The sequence below is a fragment of the Schistocerca piceifrons genome, chromosome 2, assembly GCF_021461385.2.
Source record: "Schistocerca piceifrons isolate TAMUIC-IGC-003096 chromosome 2, iqSchPice1.1, whole genome shotgun sequence".
Taxonomy (NCBI): Eukaryota; Metazoa; Arthropoda; class Insecta; order Orthoptera; family Acrididae; genus Schistocerca; species Schistocerca piceifrons.
Genome location: NC_060139.1, coordinates 642,103,618 through 642,126,159, shown reverse-complemented (window position 1 = coordinate 642,126,159; position 22,542 = coordinate 642,103,618). Strand labels below are relative to the sequence as shown.

General features: G+C 41.8%; 2 protein-coding genes across 4 annotated transcripts in view; one reads left to right on the top strand and one right to left on the bottom strand.

The window, feature by feature from the left end:
* Positions 1-18,391, bottom strand: part of LOC124775014 (myeloid leukemia factor) — a 129,233-nt gene extending 110,842 nt beyond the window's left edge. For all 3 annotated transcript variants that reach the window (XM_047249773.1, XM_047249774.1, XM_047249775.1), the window contains exon 1: positions 18,207-18,391. In XM_047249773.1, the coding sequence (XP_047105729.1) occupies positions 18,207-18,259 (53 nt within the window). In that variant the 5' untranslated portion in view covers positions 18,260-18,391. The remainder of the gene's footprint in view (positions 1-18,206) is intronic.
* A 21-nt stretch (positions 18,392-18,412) lies between these two features.
* On the top strand, positions 18,413-21,637 carry LOC124775013 (ubiA prenyltransferase domain-containing protein 1 homolog). Its single transcript, XM_047249772.1, has 2 exons — positions 18,413-18,870; positions 18,958-21,637. The coding sequence occupies exon 2, from the start codon at positions 18,977-18,979 to the stop codon at positions 19,937-19,939; it is 963 nt and encodes a 320-aa protein (XP_047105728.1). The 5' UTR covers positions 18,413-18,870; positions 18,958-18,976; the 3' UTR covers positions 19,940-21,637.
* The last annotated feature ends 905 nt before the right edge of the window (positions 21,638-22,542 follow it).

The window sequence follows — 22,542 nt, the reverse complement described above, 5'->3', positions numbered from 1 at the left end:
AACACTACGAGAAACATTAGGAAAGTCATCCCGCAAGGAGGAAATAGTAAAGCATCTGTTTTCTCTTACCTTATTGTCCACTTCCTGCACCAAACTTTCATTAATGACCGAGGGACACCCACTCCATTGTTCATCATGCACACTTGTGCGGCCATCTTTAAATGCTCTCACCCAATTTCTTACCATTCCATCACTCAATGTTTTCTCTGTAAACTGTACAGATCTCATGAATATCAATCACTTTCAGGCCCTTAGCACTAATAAATCTTTTAGCAGCCCATACTTCACAGACAGCGGGACTCACGATTGTCGGAGGCATCTTGAACACTCAGTACACAACATAAACAATGAAGAACCAGACTGTGATGGCGTCAGTGCGTAGATTAAGGTACAGGCTTTCATGTAAAAATAAAATTATTCAGATATTTTAGCACGCCTTCTTTTAATTTCAAAACGGTACTTACTTAAAAACACGCCTCGTATTTTACTACTTCGAGGGCACTGGATCCAATATTTTACACAGCTCCAAGACACCTTGAATGTAGGATGCTGTTTCTCCTGGACGCTGTGCCCTGCACTTTGTCTTCAGCCTTGCACTTCTGTTGTGTGTCGCCGAAATACTTGCGCAGTTCCACCTGGAGTACTTCCCAGCTTCTGAACTTTCCTCGTCGTTCTCATACCATTCTTTTGTTCACTTAGAAATACAGAAGTCGGATGTAAAAAATTTGTTCCGTTAAGATGGAGAGTAGCCTAAATAGAATGTGGATGCATATTTTTCCATCACTTTTTGTCTTCTAGTTAAAAGAGAATGTCCAGGGCATGTGACTTCGCTAATTTCCCATTCACAGACACTCCATTTACCTGCTGATCGACTAGAATAGAAGCTTCATAAAATTTCACAAACACTGAATCCAAACAGTTTATGCCGAAGTGGGTGAAACAAAAAGATTGGGGAAAAGATGAGAAAATATTTGCTCACTAAAAACCAATTAAAATTTTTAAGCCTGTAAAAGGATTCATTTGAAGAAATAGGTAGTATGTAAGAATATACCAGCAGCCATTATACTGATATTGCTTTATTAGGCTACCAGTTACTACGTTCCAATCATGTCATCTTCAGGCTTCTATCACACTAAGTACCACTCATGAATGTATAAGACTAGGCACCAATACTCTTTTCTACTTCTGCAACTATCTGAACTTCATGAGCATGAGAACTCTACATACATGTCAGCACACACACTCATTAAGTTTGGACAGCTATGGATCTAGGTACAAGTATTGGTTGCCTTGTCTTACACATTCACAACTGGTACTTATTGTCATTCAAGCGACAGGCCTGAAGATAACGTGATTGGAACATAACTGGTTGCCTAATAAAACAATATCAATATAACAGCTGCTGGTATGATAATCTTACATTTCATCGAGCAGCTGCTGTCCCATTCTCCTGAACCCAGGGTAGCTGAAACAGTCATTGACATGAAACTCTGAACTAACCCCAACTAATTTTCTGATGAATCTTCAAAGTGTTTCTTGCCTTCTGGAAAACAAGGCTACACCTTTAGCAGAGTAACAAATAGATCCTAAGTATCATCTCTGAACAAGATTAAGCAAGAAAAGAAGTACAATGTGGAAAACTACTAAGCCTCAGAATGGGGATAAATAAATATTGAAGAGAGAATGAAGTAACAGTGTGTTTCACCTAGATTACATGATCATGTAGCAAGCATATTGTCAAGATAATGTTTGTAATTTTTTAGATGAGAAGCCATTCCTCAGAAAAATATTGTGAACACTATCAACACTATCACTACAAAAGAAGCACACTTATGTTTTAGTTTCTATTTGTGGTATTAAAGTGCTTTACTGAATATTAAAAACCAAATTTTCAAAAACTAAAATATGTTCAACATTTCTATTTTATTGAAAACTAACCTACATGCATTGTTTCTACAACAGCTTACATCGAAAGGCACTTTTCAACCCCACTTAGTCCATTACAAGAGTCTACATAATTTGATGGTAATACAAAAAATTTAAGTTGCAGTACCTTCTCTCCATCTGCAAAATTCTCCTGCTATGCAATCCCAAATTCCTGGAACCTATAACACACATTGAAACTCTTGCCCTGCAGAAACTAGAGCAACATGAACAATGCCACCTCAAAAAGCTCTCCATGCTGCTCACTTCCTACTCCTGCCTTTGAGTACCACTGTCCACCACATCTTCAACAACCTCCAAACATCCCCCCCCCCCCTCCCCACATCCTCTCATAGATGAAAAACCCTGTCTCACAGACCTACTATATTTACCCCACCCTCCAAAACTGCCTCTCAGTACCACAAGGAAACCAGAAGCTAAACAGACCCAAAACAGTCACGAACCTTTCCTCCAGAAGCCTTAGCCCCCCATAAATATCAGTCCTTTAAAAAAGCCTCACCTTTTGCCCCACTCCCAAATTCAGTCATGCTGGACTTGTTTAAGACGATATCCCCTCGCGGTCCCTACAGTGGAAACACTTTTTTACCACCAACCCTACTAGTCAGGCTCAACCTAAAACCAGTACTGAACCCTGCCTAACTCAGTTCACTCCTCCAGCCAACCGCGACCGATCCCCACTGCCCCCAAACCACCCCGTTAACTTCCCAGAATTTCTTAACCTCAAACCTTGCCTCACCATTCCCCAAATCCCTCAACATGCTAACTAACCTTACATCCACAGAAAGAACAACAGTCCATCATCTAGAAGCTGATCCTGATTTATAATCCTACCTGTGGACAAAGGCTGCACAACTGTTTTCTTGAACTGCAAGTATTACATGGCGGAAGGCTTCCACCAGCTGCCAGGTACTTCCACTTCCAAATCATGCCTCAGTGACCCCATTCTAATAATCCAGCAGGATCTCCAGTCACTACTCAAATCCTTAGGCCCATTCCAGAACCTCTCCTGGAGTCCACCTCTCTACTCATCCCCACCACTCACCACACTCCTACCTTCAACATGCTTCCTAAGTCCATAAACCTAACCACCCAGGACACCCCACTGTGGCCAGTTACTGTGTACCCAATGAGAGAATCTCTGCTTTTGTAAACCAACACCTTCAATCTATTATTCGGAACCTACCCTCCTATATAAAAGACACCAACGATTTCCTCCATCAACTCTCCACAGTTCCTGTCCCTTTACCACATGGTGCCCTGCTCGTCACTATTGATGCCACTTCCCTGTAACCTAACAGCCCTAATGCCCATGGCCTTACCGCTATTGGACACTACCTTTCCCAACACCTGACAGATCCCAAACCAACAACCTCCCTCCTAGTTGCCATGACAAACTATATCCTCACCCACAGTTACTTCTCTTTTGAAGGCGTTATCTACGAAAAAATACGTGGTAGAGCTATGGGCACCCGCATTTCCTATGCCAACCTATTCATGGGCCACCTAGAGGAATACTTCCTTAAAACCCAGAATCTTAAACCTCTCACCCGTTTCACATTCATTGATGACATCTTTGCTCTCTGGATCGAAGGTGAGGACAATGTATCCGCATTCCTCCAGAACTTCAACAACTTCTGCCCCATTTGCTTTACCTGGTCCTACTTAACATGACAAGCCATTTTCCTAGATGTTGACAAGACTGCTACATCAGTACCTCTGTCCACACCAAACCCACTAACCATCAGCAATACCTCCACTTCAACTGCTGTCACCTGTTCCATACCAAGAAGTTCCTTCCATAGAGCCTAGCCACCCATGGTCATTGCATCTGCAGTGACGAGCAGTCCCCATCTAAATATACCAAGGGGTCTCACTTAAGCCTTCACTGACCGTGTTATCGTCCCAATCCCGTTCAAAAACCAATCTCCCGTGCCTTATCTCTCCAGTCTCCTACCACCTCCCAAAGTCCAATTGTCCAGCCACAAAAGAGCATTCTCCTCTGAACTCAGTACCACCCAGGACTGGACATTTTCTGCCAGCGTTTCAATTACCTCTCTTCGTACCCGGAGATGAGAAATGTTCTGCCAACTATTCTTCCCACCCCTCCCACAGTGGTATTCTGTCATCCACCAGACCTACACAATATACTTGTTCATCCTTACGCAACCCCTGCTCCCAATCCCTTAGGCTCATGGCTCATACCCCTGTAATAGACCTAGATGCAAAACCTGTCGCATACATTCTCCTCCCACCACCACCACCACCACCACCACCACCACCACCACCCACTAACATCACCTATCCCATCAAACGAAAAGGGCTACCTGTAAAACCAGTCATGTGGACTACAAGCTAAGTTGCAACCACTGTGCTGCATTCTATGTAGGCATGACAAACAATAAGCTGTCTTTCCGCATGAATGGCCACTGACAAACTGTGGCGAAGAAACAAGTGGACCACCCCGTTGCTGAACACACTGCCAAACATGATATCCTTTATTTCAATGACTGCTTCACAGCCTGTGCCAGTGGCTCCTTCCCACAACCAGCTTATCTGAATTGCGCAGGTGGGAACTTTCCCTGCAATACATCCTACATTCCCGTAACCTCCCCCCTGGTCTCAACCTTCGTTAGTCACTGTCCTTACCCATCCAGCCCCTTCCCTGTTCCTCACCACCACCACCACCACCACCACCACCACCACCACCACCACCACCTTTTTATTTCTCTCCTTTTCCACTACTTTCCCTGTCTTCCTTCCCACCTCTCCCCTGCCTCTGTCTAACCTGCAGCACTGCACTGTACACCCCCCCCCCCCCATACTATCCTTCCCCCCTCCTCACCCCAGCCGCCTCTTTTCCCCCACCTAGTCACTACTCCCATCATGCACTGGTGCTGCTGCTAGCAGTGTTGTTTCAATTGCCTGAGACTGCCGTCTCTTGTGGTGAGTGTGTGTAGTATTGTTCACAAAGTTCTTAATGGCCGAAAGCTTTAATTGTGAGATTCTTTTTGTTGTACCTATCTGACTCAGCAGGGTGAGTAGCAACTTTCCTACTCATAATATTGTTACATTCCATCCAGGATTTTCCATTGTTTGATTATCTTGTAATAAACTTTATCAACAGCCCTAGCTGAGTAATTAGCATAAAATTTGAAAAAATTAATGAAACACTTTTTGCAATATAAGCTTTTTCTACACTATGTGTTCAAAAGTGTCTGGACACCCCCAAATACACACAGTTTTCATATTAAATGCATTGCACTGTCACCTACTGCCAAGTACTCCACATCAGCAACATCAGTAGTCATTAGACACAGAGCAGAATGGGGCACTCCACGGAACTCAGGGATTTTGGTTGGTTGGTTTAAAAGATGGGGGAAGGGACCCAACCACGAGGTCATTGGTTCCTTGTTCCTAATAAAACAATGCCACTTGTGTGAGAATAAAACGGTCAAGACAACACACAAAACAGAAAGAATGGAAAAACCACAAGAACGAAGGAAAGGCAATGAACACTAAAAAGGAACAAACGAGGACAAGAAAATAGAGACGCTAGAAACAGAAGATGGTGAAGCAAGAAAGCAGATTACAGCGGCTGGCCGAGCAACAGATTTAAACTTCCACCTTAAAAGCACTAGGGTGGAGGACACAGAGAGACAAAGGACATGTGCTAAAACCTACATAGAAGTATAAAACGCACTCTTATGGATAAAATGTAAAACTAAAGCTGCTGCTGAGGCATCATCGCACAACACTGAAGGCAGGGAGCTGGGAAAGTTTGCCGAAGAGTGGCTATAAGTGGGCAGTCCAGAGAGGTGGACGACTTATTTGGGAGCCACAGCGACACAGAGGTGGGTCCTCACGACAGAGTAGTTAACCATGTGTTAGCCATGTATGGACAATGCGGAGCCGGCAGACGACTATTGATTCCCTGTCAGATGACAGGGATGACTTCCATGCAGTCATCATCTCCTTAATAACGGGCAGCTTATTGTGCATACTGTTATGCCATTCCGTCTCCCAAAGCCTGAAAACCCTGCGGTGTAAGAATGCAGGTCAGCTTCGAATATGCCCATCTCCAGAAGCAGTTCCCGCGTCACCTGTTTGGCCAGCCTGTTGGCAAGTTCGTTGCCTGGGATTCCGACATGTCCTGGGGTCCACACAAACACCAAAAAACGATGGGATCATTCCAGGGCACAGATGGACTCTTGGATGGATGCCACCAGAGGATGGAGAGGGTAGCACTGGTTGATAGCTTGTAGGCTGCTCAATGAGCAAGTACACAGGAGAAATGAGACGCCAGAGAATGAGATATTGCCGATAGCTCTACTGTGAAAACACTGCAACCATATGCAAGGAGTGCTGTTAAATATGTCCTCCATGAACATACGCAAGATCTACGTGACCATCAGCCATCGGTGTAAACCACGTCTGAGCCACGGAAAAAGTCAAGGAACGAGAGGAAGCGACATCTGAGAGCGGCGGGGTTAACTGAGTCCTTAGGGTCATGCAAAGGTCCAGATGAAGTTGCGGCTAAGGAGTACACCATGGAGGTGTACGTGAACTGATGGCAAGTAGGGGTGGTATAGGGAAGGACTCCAGTTCGGAGAGAAGGGACCGCACGCGAACCGCGACCGTTAGCCCCGACCTGGGCCACCGATGTGGGCGATGGATCGCCGCAGGCGGGTAAAGGAGACAGTAATTCAGATTCTCAGGACAACTACGAATGTGTGCAGTGTAACTGGCGAGCAGTTGTGCACGACTGATCTGCAATGGATGGACCCCAGCCTCCACCAATACTCTGGTCACTGGACTCTTCCTAAAAGCTCCTGTCGCTAGTCGAACCCCTCAGTGGTGCACAGGGTCAAGTAAATGCAACACTTCAGGCACTGCCCAACCATAAACCACACTACCATAGTCAATTTGAGATTGGACAAGGACTCTGTAGAGCTGCAACAGCATAGAGCGATCTGCACCCCAATTGGTGTTGCTCAGGCAATGGAGGGCGTTGAGGTGCTCCCAGCACTTCTGATTAAGATGACGAAGATGAGGAAGGAGCATCAAGCATCGAAAACCAGTCCTAAGAATCAATATGTCTCCACTACAGTGAGTGGATCATCATGAAGGTAAAGTTCTGGGTCGGGATGAACGGTACGACGCCAACAGAAGTGCGTGACACACGACTTTGCGGCTGAAAATGGAAACCGTGGGCTAGAGCCCACGACTGCGCCTTGTGGATGGCTCCCTGTAGGTGGCACTCAGAAACACCAGTACTGGAGCAGCAGTACGAAATGCAGAAGTCATCTGCATACAGAGAGGGTGAGACGGAGGGCCCAACAGCTGCTGCTAGACTGTTAATGGCCACTAAAAGTAGAGAGAGATTCAATACAGAGCCCTGCAGGACTCCATTCTCCTGGATATGGATGGAACTATGGGAGGCACCAACTTGGACATGGAAATAACGGAGTGACAGGAAGTTTTGGATAAAAGTCATGAGCAGGCCCCAGAGACCCCGCTCATACAATGTGGCAAGGATATAATGTCACCAGGTCGTATCTTAAGCTTTACGTAAGTCATTAAAGACAGCAACCAGGTGTTCGCATCTGGAAAAGGCTGTTCGGATGGCAGACTCGAGGGACACAGGGTTATCAGTGGTAGAGCGACCCTGGCGTTAAGCCACCCTGACATGGAGCCAGTAGGCCACGTGACTCCAGGACCCAACCCAACTGCTGACACACCATATGTTCCAGCAGCTTAGAAAGAACGTTGGTGAGGCTGATGGGCTGATAGCTATCCACATCAAATAGGTTTTTACCGGATTTGAGCACTGGAATGGTGGTGCTCTCCCGCCATTGCGATGGAAAGACGTCATCACGCCAGATCTGGTTAAAGATGATGAGGACATGTCGTTTATAGTAACAGGGTGTATATGTGGACAAGGAAAAAAATTCCCAAATTTTTCCCGGATTTCCTGGTTAAAAATACACTTTCTCCCAGATGAAAACATACTTTTACCATGTTACTAAGTGACAGTATATTTTCCCTCCCACTTATCAATCCTTTGAATGGTTATGTTTTTATACATCGGCGTAGAATTTCCCGGCACTTTAGAAAACTAAACTCAGGGAAGAAAACTCCTTTTGGAAAGATTTTTGATGTGCAGTAACATGTACCCAGCATATTTTCGTATTACGGTAGTATAAATTCGAATTCTACCAAACACCGCATGTTACTTTCTGTACCATTGTAAGCAAGATTGTGATGTGCTTTTGTAAGCCAGTCATAGCTCATGTCACGTGATCCTGCCAGCCAATGTCAGCGGTTATTCAGACCATAGTACACCTGATGTAGTCAGCTAATAGCAACATCACTGTTAAGTAGCGCGGATACACGAAAAATTAATATACATAGTGTTGCTACAAGAAAAGCAAAGCTTTCACATACAATATTGGTCTCTAAGGTTAATAAGCTGCAAGAGAAGCTAAGCTATCACATATAATGTTGATATTTTGTGCGTGTGTTACACTAAGATATATCACACAAATGTGCCAGTAAAATTTTTAGCAGAGTCCAGTGACTTGTCCTCTAAGTTTTCCGCAGATAAATTAGCTACCACACAGGAGAGAGAGCTTCCCGTAGCACAACATCAATATGCTCATAACAGCGACATGAATGTCTCATCTTCTGGGCTCTAAATACTTCTAAATGGCTCGTCATCAAACACTGATTTAAGAAATTCATCCAACATTCTCGTACATAGTTCAACTTGCATAAAAGGAAATTTACTTTGAAAGTAATGCTTTTCAAACCACCGTTCGCAATATTTTTCCGCGACCTGTTAGAAATAGGTTTGTTTCAGTAGTCAGAGAGCGCCAGATAATGGGTGCCACCGCGCTTTGGCAGCTGCTAAGACGCAGGAAGCCCGTGTTCATGTAAGACATTAAATGATCTTACATTATGTCATAAAAGAAAAAGACATCAGAGGATACGCCAAGGGCATCGGAATTTCGTGAACCATACTAAAATGGCACATTTAAAGTGCACACTTAAAGAGCTCATTCGTATGTCCAAGTTCCCAATGAAGTAGGCCTCTACCTGATATTAAGCTTTTTAGTGTGGGTTTCAGGATGTAAATTTTCTTGGAGTGCCAGTACTGTATTAACTCATTTTTTGATTATTATGGCATAATGCCATATGTGCTAGAAGATGAAAATGTGCACTTGAAATTAGCCAATAGTGCGGAACTAAACACTGTTTCAAACATACTGGGTGTCTCAGCATAAAAGATTAATAAAAAACCAAGTTTCTTTAGCAAACCGACAAAAATAGCTTCATTGTTCTACAAGGCAAAGGCGATTAATGCATGGCTGTCAGAAAAGTGGAAATAAAATAAAATCTTAAACTAATAACGTATATTACCCTTCCGTAATTATGTGAATGTATTTTAATTCACTTCATAGCTCACGGCCACAGAAATCCATTTTGTTTTCATTTGCTGTGAGAGCAGTAAACGAAGAGGAAACAGGAAAATCACTACATGTAAACATGGGTCACATGGAGACTACACACTTCCCCACTATAAATCAGACTGCTTTGTGCATCAGCCTCTGATCTACAATATTTCCCAACCAGGGCAATACTAAGATACTGGCGCCCCCACCCCCCCTCCCTCCTTTGAGTGTTTGAGATACAACGTAAAAAATTGAAAAAATCGAATTTTTCTGATACATAAAACATATGTTCGAGGAAATGTAAGACGTTATTTGGTCTTAAGTGTGCCAGAGTGCAGTGCCACCCCTCTTCACACAGCATTCTTCTATCGCACGTCACTGTATTTTGCTCCGTGGAATTTAAATGTGTGTATTTTGTACTGGATGCCATCAAACTATATTCAGGACAGTGGAAATTAAAATGTCCTGTGGTGCCTCTCCTGCTCCCACTCGCCCAGTTTGACATCCCGCCCCTCTAGAAAACAAGCAACTCGCAATTAATACTGGATGGAATTATTTGTAATCGGGAGAACAAGAACTCTTCAGAAAATTTGCACTCTTTATTGCCTTTAGCTTATAACTTTACATAAAATTTAAATATAGGATACATAAAACCAGTAAAGACAAGAGACAAGCAATACAGTACACATTTCTTCAATCCTTAGCTCCTAGCATTGTTTTCTCTCTAATGTTGCTACAACTTTACATGACGTGCTTTCCTTTCTGCGACAGAATCTATTAGCTCATCAAAGTTCATCCAATGTTTAGCTACATGAAAAATCGAAATATCGCTGTCTAATACTGAGTAAGCTGTTAATCCGAATAGTACCCAAGACTGGTGTGGTTTCTATTTTGTCACTGTCTGCTATATAAAACAAAATAGGCCTTTCTAACACTGCAGAAACTGTAACACACACCAAATAAACGAGACTGTTTTGGCACAAATGGTCATTTTTATGAAACAACAGAATATAATTTACGAAGACCAACATAAAATGCCTGTTAGGCCTACTAAAAGGAAAAAGCTTTATGTTAGAAAGTAGTTTCACATTTCGTTCATACACTACAGTTTCTAGAGCATGAGATTGAAAAGTAGTAGTACGAGATTTTTATATAAATTTGGAATCAACATATTCTTCCCTAATTTGTGTGATGTCCCTGTTTCTCTTCCTTCCTCATTCTAACGAGCAATCTTGTCATGACTAATTCTGGAACTATTCCTGCCTTTGTCAAAACTTATTCGCCAGTCAACTTCAACTTCACTAACCCTACCAGAATCACCGGTTTGGTTATCCAGTTAGGTGTTATGTTCATACAAACCATTTTCTGCACTACTTCCAGAATAGAACTTAAGTGGTCGCTAGATGGGGACTGTACAACTGGTCCTTAGTAGTGTTGCGATCTGGCCAAAAATTTGACAAAATTTCATTTTCCTGGATACACCGAGAAGATAATACATAACCTTTCTTATCTGTTATTCCTGTTAGTTGTTTATTTCTACTCTGCTAGACTGAATCTATGGTTTTCCCTAGTAGGCCTAATTACAGGGTGATTCAAAAAGAATAACTTTAGGAATTTAAAACTCTGCAACGACAAAAGGCAGAGCTAAGCACTATCTGTCGGCGAATTAAGGGAGCTATAAAGTTTCATTTAGTTGTACATTTGTTCGCCATTTCAGCCAATAAAGTTTTTGGTCCCTTTTTCTCCGAAGGTGCTACTGTAACTGGACTACAGTATCTGGAGATGTTAGAGAATTGGCTGTTCCCTCAGCTCGAACAAGAAGCACAACAATTCATATTTCAGCAGGTTGGAGCGCCACCACATTGGCACTTATCTGTCCGTAACTGCCTGAACGTCAACTACCCGAGGCGATGGATCGGCCGCCAGGCAGCCCGTGACAGAGCACGTCATCACTGGCCTCCAAGAAGCCCTGATCTTACCCCCTGCGATATTTTCCTTATGGGGGTATGTTAAGGATATGGTGTTTCGGCCACCTCTCCCAGCCACCATTGATGATTTGAAACGAGAAATAACAGCAGCTATCCAAACTGTTACGCCTGATATGCTACAGAGAGTGTGGAACGAGTTGGAGTATTGGGTTGATATTGCTCGTGTGTCTGGAGGGGGCCATATTGAACATCTCTGAACTTGTTTTTGAGTGAAAAAAAAACCTTTTTAAATACTCTTTGTAATGATGTATAACAGAAGGTTATATTATGTTTCTTTCATTAAATACACATTTTTAAAGTTGTGGTATTCTTTTTGCATCACCCTGTATAACAATGCTGATCATTCGCAAACCCAAAAAACATAATCAGACAGCAATTGGCGTTCACTCGTATAGATCGGTTCCCTTTTGCCTGCAGGAAAGTTTATTTCGAGATGCGACGAGGATTCCCCTGACAGACATCACGTACACTATGCATGCATTCAAAAGAAACTTTTTTTTTTTACCATGGGACCAAACTGCTGATGTCATCGGTCCCTAGGCTTACACACTACCTAACTTAACTTTAACTTCAGCTAAGGACAACACATACACCCATGCCCGAGGAAGGATTCGACCCTGAGATGGGGGTAGCCACGCGAACCGTGACGAGTCTGCTACTCTGTGCAGCTTATGATTCATTCAGAAATCAACGTACAGAGTGGGTTCAAAAACCAACAGGGATGCGCATAAAAATCATATGAGTAATCGATAGACCAATGTGCGCTGAATGCTAGGTGCTTTGTGAAACAAGGTTTTTTTTGCCTCTTAATGAATTTCATGCCCCCCCCCCCCCCCCCAAATCCCTCATAGATCCGGGCCCGCTGTGCATGCGTGAATCTGGCAGCTTGGGTGAGGCAGTAAAATTTTTCCCAGTTGCATCTAGCTGCTTGCTGTGACTGCTTACACACAGCCAACAGCCACATTTCTGTAGCCAGAAATGGGAGAAGGTACTACTCATATGCCACTCAACTGTGCATGCGCATGGGCCCGCTTGTAACTGGCAAAACGAATCTAATGTAAACAGTTGTGATGTCACACTCATTGGAGGCAATTTGTTGTTATGAAGCATGCACAGTCTTCCTAAAGCCTTTGACACATTTTGATGTTGACAAATGCTTGTATGAGCACTGTGTTTTTTTGTTGTATACGGCAAATTTCCTTTACAATTTATGTTTCATTTTCATTTTTTTTCTCGTTCACGTTTTATTGTTGCAGTATTATTCTGCAGTAGTGGGATACAGTAATATCCTTTGTTAGAGTAGCGATTCTTACCTGCCAAAATTACAAAAATTTAACTGAAAACTAGAACAATGAACAATTCCTGGAAATCCAAAAAATTCCTGGTTTTCTCCCAGATGTCCTGGGTTTTATACACCACGAGTCAGATGATAGCTGTTTAATCATCTGGCTGTGGATCAGATGAGGCCCAGGAGCCGTGTCGGGGCAATGTGCAAGGACGTTGAGGTGGTCCCATTCTGTAAATGGAGAATTATAGGGTTCACTGTGACGTTCAGTGAACGAGAGGGCTTTCCCTTCCATCCACTTGAGGGTGCAAAATGCTGGGGGATAATTCTCTGACACAGAGGCTCAAGCATTGTGCTTAGCTAAGTGCTTGGCAATTGCATTTGCATTGGTAGACAACACACCATTGATGCTAATGCCAGTAACACCTGTCTGAGTGTGGTACCACAAACACGTCTGATATTCGTCCAGACTTGGAAAGGTGACAGGTGGCACCCAGTGGTCAAGATGTACCTCTCCCGACATGCCTGTTTCCATCATTTTATCATGGAGTAGTTTAAAAGCTATTAGGTGCTCTAGGGAAGGGTGCCACTCATGTCACTGTAGAGCCCGCCGACACTCTTTAATGGCCTCAGCAATTTCTGACAACCACCAAGGTACTGACTTTCGCCAGGGGCTCAACTGCCACATCGATGGTACCATGTGTGGGAGATTCAATGGTGACAACAAAGGTGAAAGCTTCCCGACCTGCCTTGTTTAAAGCCCACCTTGGTAGACGTCCGGGACAATGGCGCTGGGGGAGTGACAAGAAGATGGGAAAGTGGTCACTACCACACAAGCCATCGTGGGCTCTCCAGTGGACAGATGGGGTAAGTTCTGGGCTGCAGAGGGATACATCAATGGCTGGGTTAAGTGCCATGAGCCACACTGAAATGTGTGGGGGCCGCAGAATTTAAGAGGAAGAGGCCGAGTTGAGACAGGAAAGTTTCGACATCTCTGCCTTGACCAGTAAGCGCAGTGCCACCCCACCAATTAAAATCTCCCAAAAGTAGGAAAGGTTTAGGGAGTTGATGAATCAGTCCAGCCAATGCATTCAGGGGTAATGCACTAGCTGGAGGAAGATATACGTTGCAGGCAGTTATTTCCTATGTCATCCTCATCCTGACAGCCACAGCTTCAAGACGTGTTTGAAGGGGCACGGGTTCACTGTATAATGAGTTCAGGACAGAGACAAAATCCACCTGACACACTATAATAGTCACTACGGTTCTTTTAATATCCCCTATAGCCACAAAGGGCAGATGTCTGCATTGCCGGGAACCAGGTTTCCTGCAGGGCAATGCAGAAAGCAGGTGTAAAGCTTAACAGCTGCCATAGCTCAGCAAGGTGGTGGAGAAAAATGCAACAATTCCACTGGAGGATGACGTTATCATGAAGCTGGGATGACGCATGCTACGAGGCAGGTTACGCCTCAGGGTCACCTGCTGCCACCACCTGAGTATTTGTATCCATTCCTATCGTGGATGAGGTATCAGTGAGATCCATGTCCTCAGGGGACGCTGAGGTCTCCACCTCATCTGCAGGTGCACAATTGGTAGGGAGTGGTCATGTTGGGGCCACCAGAGGGACCTTTTTCTTAACAGACTTCCTTGTTTCCTTTCCCTCTCGCTTCTCTTTTTGAGGCTTGCTGGGATGACGTCTCAGAAGTAGCTTCAGGCACAGAGAAAGACCTGAAGATCTTCACCCAGTAGCTTTCACCTCCTTTAGCCACTGGTAAGTGTCTGCTGTGGCATTAATAGACCTTGGGACAGGGGGTCCCAAGGGAACCCTTCCGCACGTAAGGAGGCTGTTGCTTCTCTGGCTAGGGGTGGGGGGGGGGGGTAAGGGGGGGGGGGGGAACTTGCTTGTAAAGTAGGTACTTTGGGAGCAATGGAAGGAGATTTTTGCCCTACCACCAAGGGGGCAGGTGAATTCTGGAGGCCCCACTGTTCATGGCACAGAGTGTGGTGTGACTGGTACTTGTGATGGCAATGGTAATGAAGCTAAAAAGTATGTGGACATCTCTGAACGGGGTGTAATCTTTCAAATTTGCATTTAACCTCTTGGTAACTCAACCAGTCCAGGGGCTTGTATTCCATGATTTTCCACTCCTTTTGGAGTACTGTGCAATATGGCGAGCAGGGGGAGTGCTGCTCTCCGCAGTTGATGCAAGTGGGAGGAGGCACACAGGGAGGGTCTGGATGCTGTAGATGTCCGCAGTCTTGACATGTGGCATTGGAAGTGCAGCAGGAAGACGTGCCTGAATTTCCACTGCTTCAAGCACCACGTAGGGGGAGGGACGTATGGTTTAACATCACAGTGGTAAACCATTACCTTGACCTTTTCAGGCAATGAATAACCCTCAAAGGCCAAGATGAAGGCACCAGTAGCAACCCTGTTGTCCGCGTCCCCTGTAAACATGCTGGATGAAGAACACCCCACCATTCTAGATAGGCACAAGAGCTCGTTGTAAGACTGCAAGAGGAGGTCGCGATGGAAAATAATCCTCTGGACCATGTTGAGACTTTCATGGGAACTGACAGGAACAGGACTATCACCCTGCCAGTCACAAGCGAGTAACGCCCAGGACTGGGCCGAGGATGCTGTCTGAATCAAGGCTGCATGGCTTCTCACCTTTGACAGCGCTGTCACTTCCCCAAACTTATCCTCAATATTCCAGAATGAGATTTTCACTCTGCAGCGGAGTGTGTGTTGATATGAAACTTCCTGGCAGATTAAAAACTGTGTGGCAGACCAAGACTAAGTTGGGACCTCTGCCTTTCGCGTGCTCTACCAACTGCGCAACCCAAGCAAGACTCATGCCCCGTCCTCACAGCTTCACTACTGCCAGTACCTCGTCTTCTACCTTCCAAACTTTACAGAAGCTCTCCTGCGAATCTTGCAAAACTAGAAATCCCCTTGCTTTCTGGAGTGCTAGAAATGACAACAGTGATGGTCAACAAAGTCATAATTACAAACAATGAAATTAGTTACACAAAAAACATTTTATTTGGAAAAATGGGGCATCAAGTGGAGCCAATGCCCAGTTTCAAAACTGGATTCATGTTCTGACTGAGAACAACTTACTGAAGATCAGGAGTTACTCTCACCTTCAACTTAATTCAGTATGTACATTTCCAATTACCTCTTCAGCACCACAGCTGATATGATGAACACATATGCATTACAAACTGAACAGACAAGCAATTTCCTTCAGAGTACATCTGCAGAAATAAAACATTGTTTAACTTCACATAATTAGAGGAACTCTAAAATTGCCCACCATTCGAATGTATTAGGACACAGCACTGAAACTGCAATTATTCTTAAGACGATATGGCCAGAGATATTCTTCCAACTGAGAAATTTGCTTCTTGTTCACAACATGTTTGTTTTATAAAGTTCAGCCCATGTATACAGCTGGGCATAACAGAAGTCTACAGTTACCTGTTGCAGAAGAGTTAGCAACTGAGGAAATGATCCCATTTACAGGACAGCTAAAAAAAAAAAAAAAAAACCAGCATGTGAAAGATAACTCCAAGGGGGTATGAAAATGTACATGTTATACTATAACAGTGGACAGGCTTATAGTTTTATTCATCAGGACGTGCCAACTGAGTTTCAGGAATCTTTGAACAAGGATCAACAGTAATTCTGTCAACCCAGAGAATAAAAAGAGAAATAGCACATAACATATTTTGACAACTTCATACAAAATTTCAAAGCACTGACACAAGAAAACATTCGCACTGCCGGAACTGTCAGTAGGCCTAAATTATCTTGCTAATTCTGCTCTAATGCCACACAAGGAGGCAACTGAAGAAATGTGCTTTTTCAGAAGAATTACGCAGCACAAATGTCATAATACTGAAAAAATGGGTTGACAGCACAGTAGTTCTGGGTTGAAACTTTAATAGGAAAGGAGAATCTAGCAAAATTGAACACAGATTGTAAAGCCACAGAATGAGAGGGGGTTGACCTCTCTAATCAACTGATTTTTATGACATCCAAGGAACAGACACTAAGAGCTATTTTCCATGCTGTTGGATTTTGCTGTAGTACAGAGTTGGACGGAATACAGGACTAGTGCCAAACCAACTTTACGAGACAGGCTAGTTTTCTGGTGTTAAGTGGGATGGATACCCTCCCAATAAAACAAGGCTAACCATCTGTCACACCTCCATATACTCGTGTTCAAAGGTGACGAGGATAAACTAGACTACCTGAAGAGATTCAGCAGGAACACTTGCCACTTCATAAAAACAGTGCAGCACCTACTAGGTGCAAATTCCCAGAATGCAATGTACATCTTTGTTTCTCCAAGGAAAAGAACTGTTTCCATTAGTTTCATTTAAATAAAAAGGACACTGAACATAATTTCCTATAGACTACATTGTTGACTAGAAAAATGACGAATTTTATTCTATTGTGTGGGTAAAAAGCATTCACATATGTATGCACTAACTAATTTTTTTTCTCTGCAATGAGTTAAACGTTGACAGACCCACTGGACTTACTATACTTTGAAAATGCGTACATATAACTTTAATTTTTTAATTTTAAAATCGTTAAAAATTAAAAGAATTACAATGTAAAAAAATTTTCATCTCGACAAAAATTCAGGTGTGGAAGGGTTAACAAACACCATACACGAAACACAAACAAAACATACCAACAAAAACATCGCAGTTACCGCCTGTATAACAGTCACTTAAATTCATTTACAAAATTAAAAATCGGCAATTTCAAAAAAATATGTTGGTAGCGTCACTTGTCAAGGCAGAATAGTCCCATCACACAAACTTCAATATGCACGAGGATGAAGGTCCACACAATTTAAAAAAATTGTCATATTGCTGGCAGGCGTAGCTTTTACGGAAGAAACAATTGGGATCCAGGATATTACCTGCACTTAGAAACTGATTACGTGTTTCCGAGAGTCATGGAACGCCAGTAACAAAGTTACCGGTATATATATTTTGTAATTTCTTCCCCTACTATTCTCAATCAATGAACCATAATTTAACATTACCTGACAGTTCCTGCTCGGTTGGAAAATCTCATTTTTCAAAAGTTTAAAGCTCACATTTGAAATTACACATCCTTTCTTCAGAATAAATGCTTCAGACACTAAACGAAAAGGGCAATTATTAAGTTATCATACACTTTTGCTGAAAAAAATTTTAAACACAAATATGAAGTTAATTTTAAATTAATAATCAAGCGAGGATTTGATTTCGAGCATAAATTCCACGCTTTTAGTGATCCGATGAAAGGTAAAATGGCGCAGTTTGAAAAACCATAACACACATACAATACTGCTCTAAACTTCTCTCTGCGGTTTAGTGCTGCTTTTGAACTTACAAATTCGTATTTTACTTTGTGTGAAATAGGCATGGGCTCTCCAATCCACCAGAATACAAAACAACATATCGTTACTATACAATTAAAAATGTAAACATTTTCACACTTATTTCGCAAAACTACAGAACTATGCTTACCCAAAGAAAGGGTCCTCTTCAAAATCCCCCATCAGCGATCCAAAAAGCGACATCGCACCGAAATTTCACACTATAACTGACTAAATTCACTTGCTTGAAGGAAAATTCTCTCGCCCACACACACACACACACTAACTCGTTCGTTGTTCGACTGATCGAAACTTCGTAGTTCGTACTGACGATTTCTCTAGAATGCGTCAGAGCTTACGCGTGTCGAGATGTTCACTTTAGCGTCATAGATGCTTGATATGTCAAAGATAGTGTTGCAATATATAGGCGATTTTTACCTAAATAAAATCGAGGCAGTTGTATAAACAATTGTAGAGGTCATTAAAGCACTACGTAAACGTATTTCTTTTCATGATCAAACACAGATTGTTGTTGGCTGTTGTAGGTTACAAACAAACACGTCACCAATGTGTTCTGTAAATTGAAGGCAAATGCCGAGTGTCATGGAATAGCAGGAAACACTAAATACCTATTTCTGCTAAGCTTTATTTCGCTCTAAAATAGAGCTTCTGAGGTAGTGAGCAATTTATCATTTTATTGGCATACTGTCATGTATTAGTTTCCCGAAAGCGAATTCTAACCTTATCCAATGGTTATGTTGAGCGCGGATAGAGGCAGAATTCTGTAAAACCATTGTCGATATTATTAAATGAACGTAAGTTTGAATGGAAATTATTGGTCACGTAAAGCAACACTTGAGATTTTTGTAGGCATTATTGTTAATCACTTATTTTACTTGTAGGTACATCATTTTTGAAGATATGGGGACAGAAGAAACCAACAATATTCGCCATCAAGAGGCAAACCACACAGTTACTGCCAAACCGAAGTTTATGAAACTGTCATCGTATGTTTTGGCACTAAGGCCTTGGTCCTTAAGCGGGTCTTTGATGCCTACCTTATTGGGATGTGCACTATCATACAAGTGTGGATACTTCAGTTGGGTTATATTATTACTGACGTTGTTTACAGTCGTGACAGTGCATGGTGCTGGGAATGTTGTGAACACGTACTTCGATTACGTGAAGGGTATAGATGGACGAAAGAGTGATGATCGTATCCTTGTAGACCATATTTTGTCTAAGGATGAAGTTGTTACACTTGGTGCAATGTTGTATGCAGCAGGCTGCCTTGGGTTTATTTGCTTGGCAGCAGTTTCACCGGCAAAAATGGAACACTTGGCTTTGGTGTATTTTGGCGGACTTTCTAGTTCATTTCTGTACACTGGTGGAATAGGATTGAAGTACATCGCATTAGGTGACGTTATAATACTCATTATATTTGGACCTATATCAGTGTTGTTTTCCTTCATGTCCCAGACAGGGCATGTCGACTGGGGAACGATTTATTATGCAATTCCATTAGCGTTAAACACAGAAGCTATCTTACACAGCAACAATACAAGAGATCTGGAAAGTGACAGCCGTGCTGGAATTGTAACACTTGCTATATTGATTGGACAAACAGCTTCACATATTTTGTATGCATTTCTCCTTTTTACCCCATATATTTTATTTGTGGCTCTAGGTCTTAGATACTCTATGTGGTTCCTGCTACCACTTACGACATTACCTGCAGCATTTCGCATAGAAAAGCATTTTCGCTGCCTGGAGACTATTCAGACAGTACCTAGAAAAACTGCAAAATTAAATTTATATTTTGGTTTTTTGTATGTTCTTGCCTGCAGCCTGGTAGATGCAAATCATATGCCTTTTCTACACTGATTTAATTTTCAGTGTAGTGCTACAACTATCACACTAAAGAGGTGTATTGGTTATGTACATTCTGGGTGCAATTATTGAATGTTTATGAGCACCTCAAAATTTTGTTTTGTTTCTCTAAATGATTAATTTGATTATTAACTGATCAAATGATTTACTTATAATGCCAGATTTGGCTTAAAACATCTTAAATTACTTCGGGAAATATGTAACTGAAGTTAGGTCAAAAATGAAGGGAAAAGACAGTAAAGTAATATCTTGTAAACTTTAGACATATTTCCTGCTATTCAGGCCTATGGCATTTTAGAACAGCATGAAACAGTTAGCTGTCAGTTACCTTTCTGGTTTTTCGGACACATACTTTGAAAAATGTTACTTATTTGCTTTACTTAATTTTTTAATCATCGCTGAATGGCCTTCAGCATTACCAGTATAAGGTCACTGGCAGTGGTACAATTCTATCTAAAATGCTTATCAATTGGGTGTTGAAGCAAGTATTGTTACTAAACAAAGAATAGCCTTGTAATAACAAGCCTGTAGAAATAAATGTGGAAGGTTTAATAACACAAGCTACTGAATCACAAAATTTTATTGAAAGCCCTCTTCAAGTGCTTGAAGAGAAATTCGTGTTATACATGTAGGAAGCTGTGTTCTTTGGCTGATAAGATTTGTACTGAAGTATTAGGCTATTTAAGTTGTGACAACAGTTGTGAAAGTGTGGTGCAAGTTAATGATATACCCAGAATGCAGAGTTAACTGAATGGATTCCAGAGGAAAACCATAAACACTGAGTCAGTAACGAAGAAATGTGAACTCTTCATATCTCTCTCTGTTGTGGTAGCTTGTCTATCTAATAGTTAATGACCATACCTACATGCATTCGTGATGTGTTTGACAATAAGGACCAAGATAGGTGTAAGTGTGTTATGCAGGACTTTGTTTCAATACAGGATTACCTCATATGCCTAAATATCGATAATAAGAGCAGCTGCTTTGAGATGTTTCATTGTATGAATATGTGCTAATGTAATCATTGTTGTGATTATATGTGGTAAGTTATCAAGACTAATATTTAAATATTTAGATGTTCTATTTTGAAACATTGTCAATATGTGTAGGTCAGTGTTCATTTTTTATATTGGGGTTTGAGTACTTAAAAGAGGATTCAGTGATTTTATGATCTGCAGCCATTTAACTACAAGCAGTATAAGCTAAAATAAATTCAATTTTTGGTGAAATAACGTAGCTGCAGTGTAGCAAATAATAGTCTATACCATGCTTAACATTCTGTGAACATGTCTCTGTTTTGGCAGTAAATGAAATGGCACTAAAATCATCTTTCACAGATTTAGTTAGTACTGTACAGTCTAAACGAGCAAGAAATGTTACACTTCAGAAGAATTTTAACATCACATATCTCTGTTATTTTCAGTTTTTTGTTCTGATTTAGAGCCTATATTGTTTTTAATTATTAATATTTCTTTGAATTTTTGTGCTGGGCTGTTCAAGCCAAAACAAAGACTCTGTGTAGTTACAGCTTCATAGCTGAATGGTGCTTGAACTTATTTACTGTATCAACGTAAAAGTGTCTGTGAGCTTATTACCTGTCACTGTGTGTGTGTGTGTGTGTGTGTGTGTGTGTGTGTGTGTGTGTGTGTGTGTGTGTGGTAGAGAGAGAGAGAGAGAGAGAGAGAGAGAGAGAGAGAGAGAGAGAGAGAGAGAGAGGGGGGGGGGGGGACGGGGGGGGGGGGGGGGGGGGAGCATGCACAAAACCACGCCAAATACACATTTTGTTGTTTCTGTCCTTTTTTGTAATTTATTTACATAGTAAACGTTGCTATTCCACAGTAAGTCTTAAGCAACCCTCAGTAAATATAGAGGAATATTATATACTTAATTTGAAAATACAGTGGCACTATTATGTACCTAAATAAGAGTTTACGCAGAATCTTAAGTTTTAAAACACAGTTATCTTTTTTTGATTGGTATTAGGAAATATACATAATGATGGTGTTTGCTGGTGATTCACCGACACATATCCATTCAATTGCAAATTTTTTGATAAGCAAACAAGTTCAAACTAAAGCTTATGAAAGTCGCAGAGGTCAACCCAAGAAAATGGAAGTGCTCTGTCACAAATAAAAACTAAGTAATGCTCTGTTTCTGCCTATTGCACTGTTCAGCTCATTTAAATTGTCTATCGTAATATCAGTGTTTCTCAAAGGTGTCTGTTGTAAGTTTGCCCTTCGTAGCAGTTTGTTATCCCTACACATTTAAAGTATTTCTTCGTTTTTCTGTCAGCTGAACTCATCTCTGTTCAATGCCTTCCGCCATTTACTTAATTATTACATTACAGCCTCGAATATACTATTTTCTCTTCTTGTTACTCTTTCTTATAAATGCCAATGAACTTATTAAAAGTATTGTGGATACAATTCTCTTCCCTTTTTTTATATATTCCCAGTTAAAATCAGTCCCTGATCAACTGCATTCTCATGACTATTTACTACTTTGACTTTTCTGAAATTCAAATAGATAACATTGTATTATGTTCCTTTATTGACTTTTAATGATTTGTGATTCAAGAGACCTATTCCATTGCTCCA

Coding starts and splice junctions, on each gene's coding strand:
- LOC124775013 (XM_047249772.1), top strand. CDS start 18,977: ATGGGGACAGAAGAAACCAACAATATTCGCCATCAAGAGGCAAACCAC.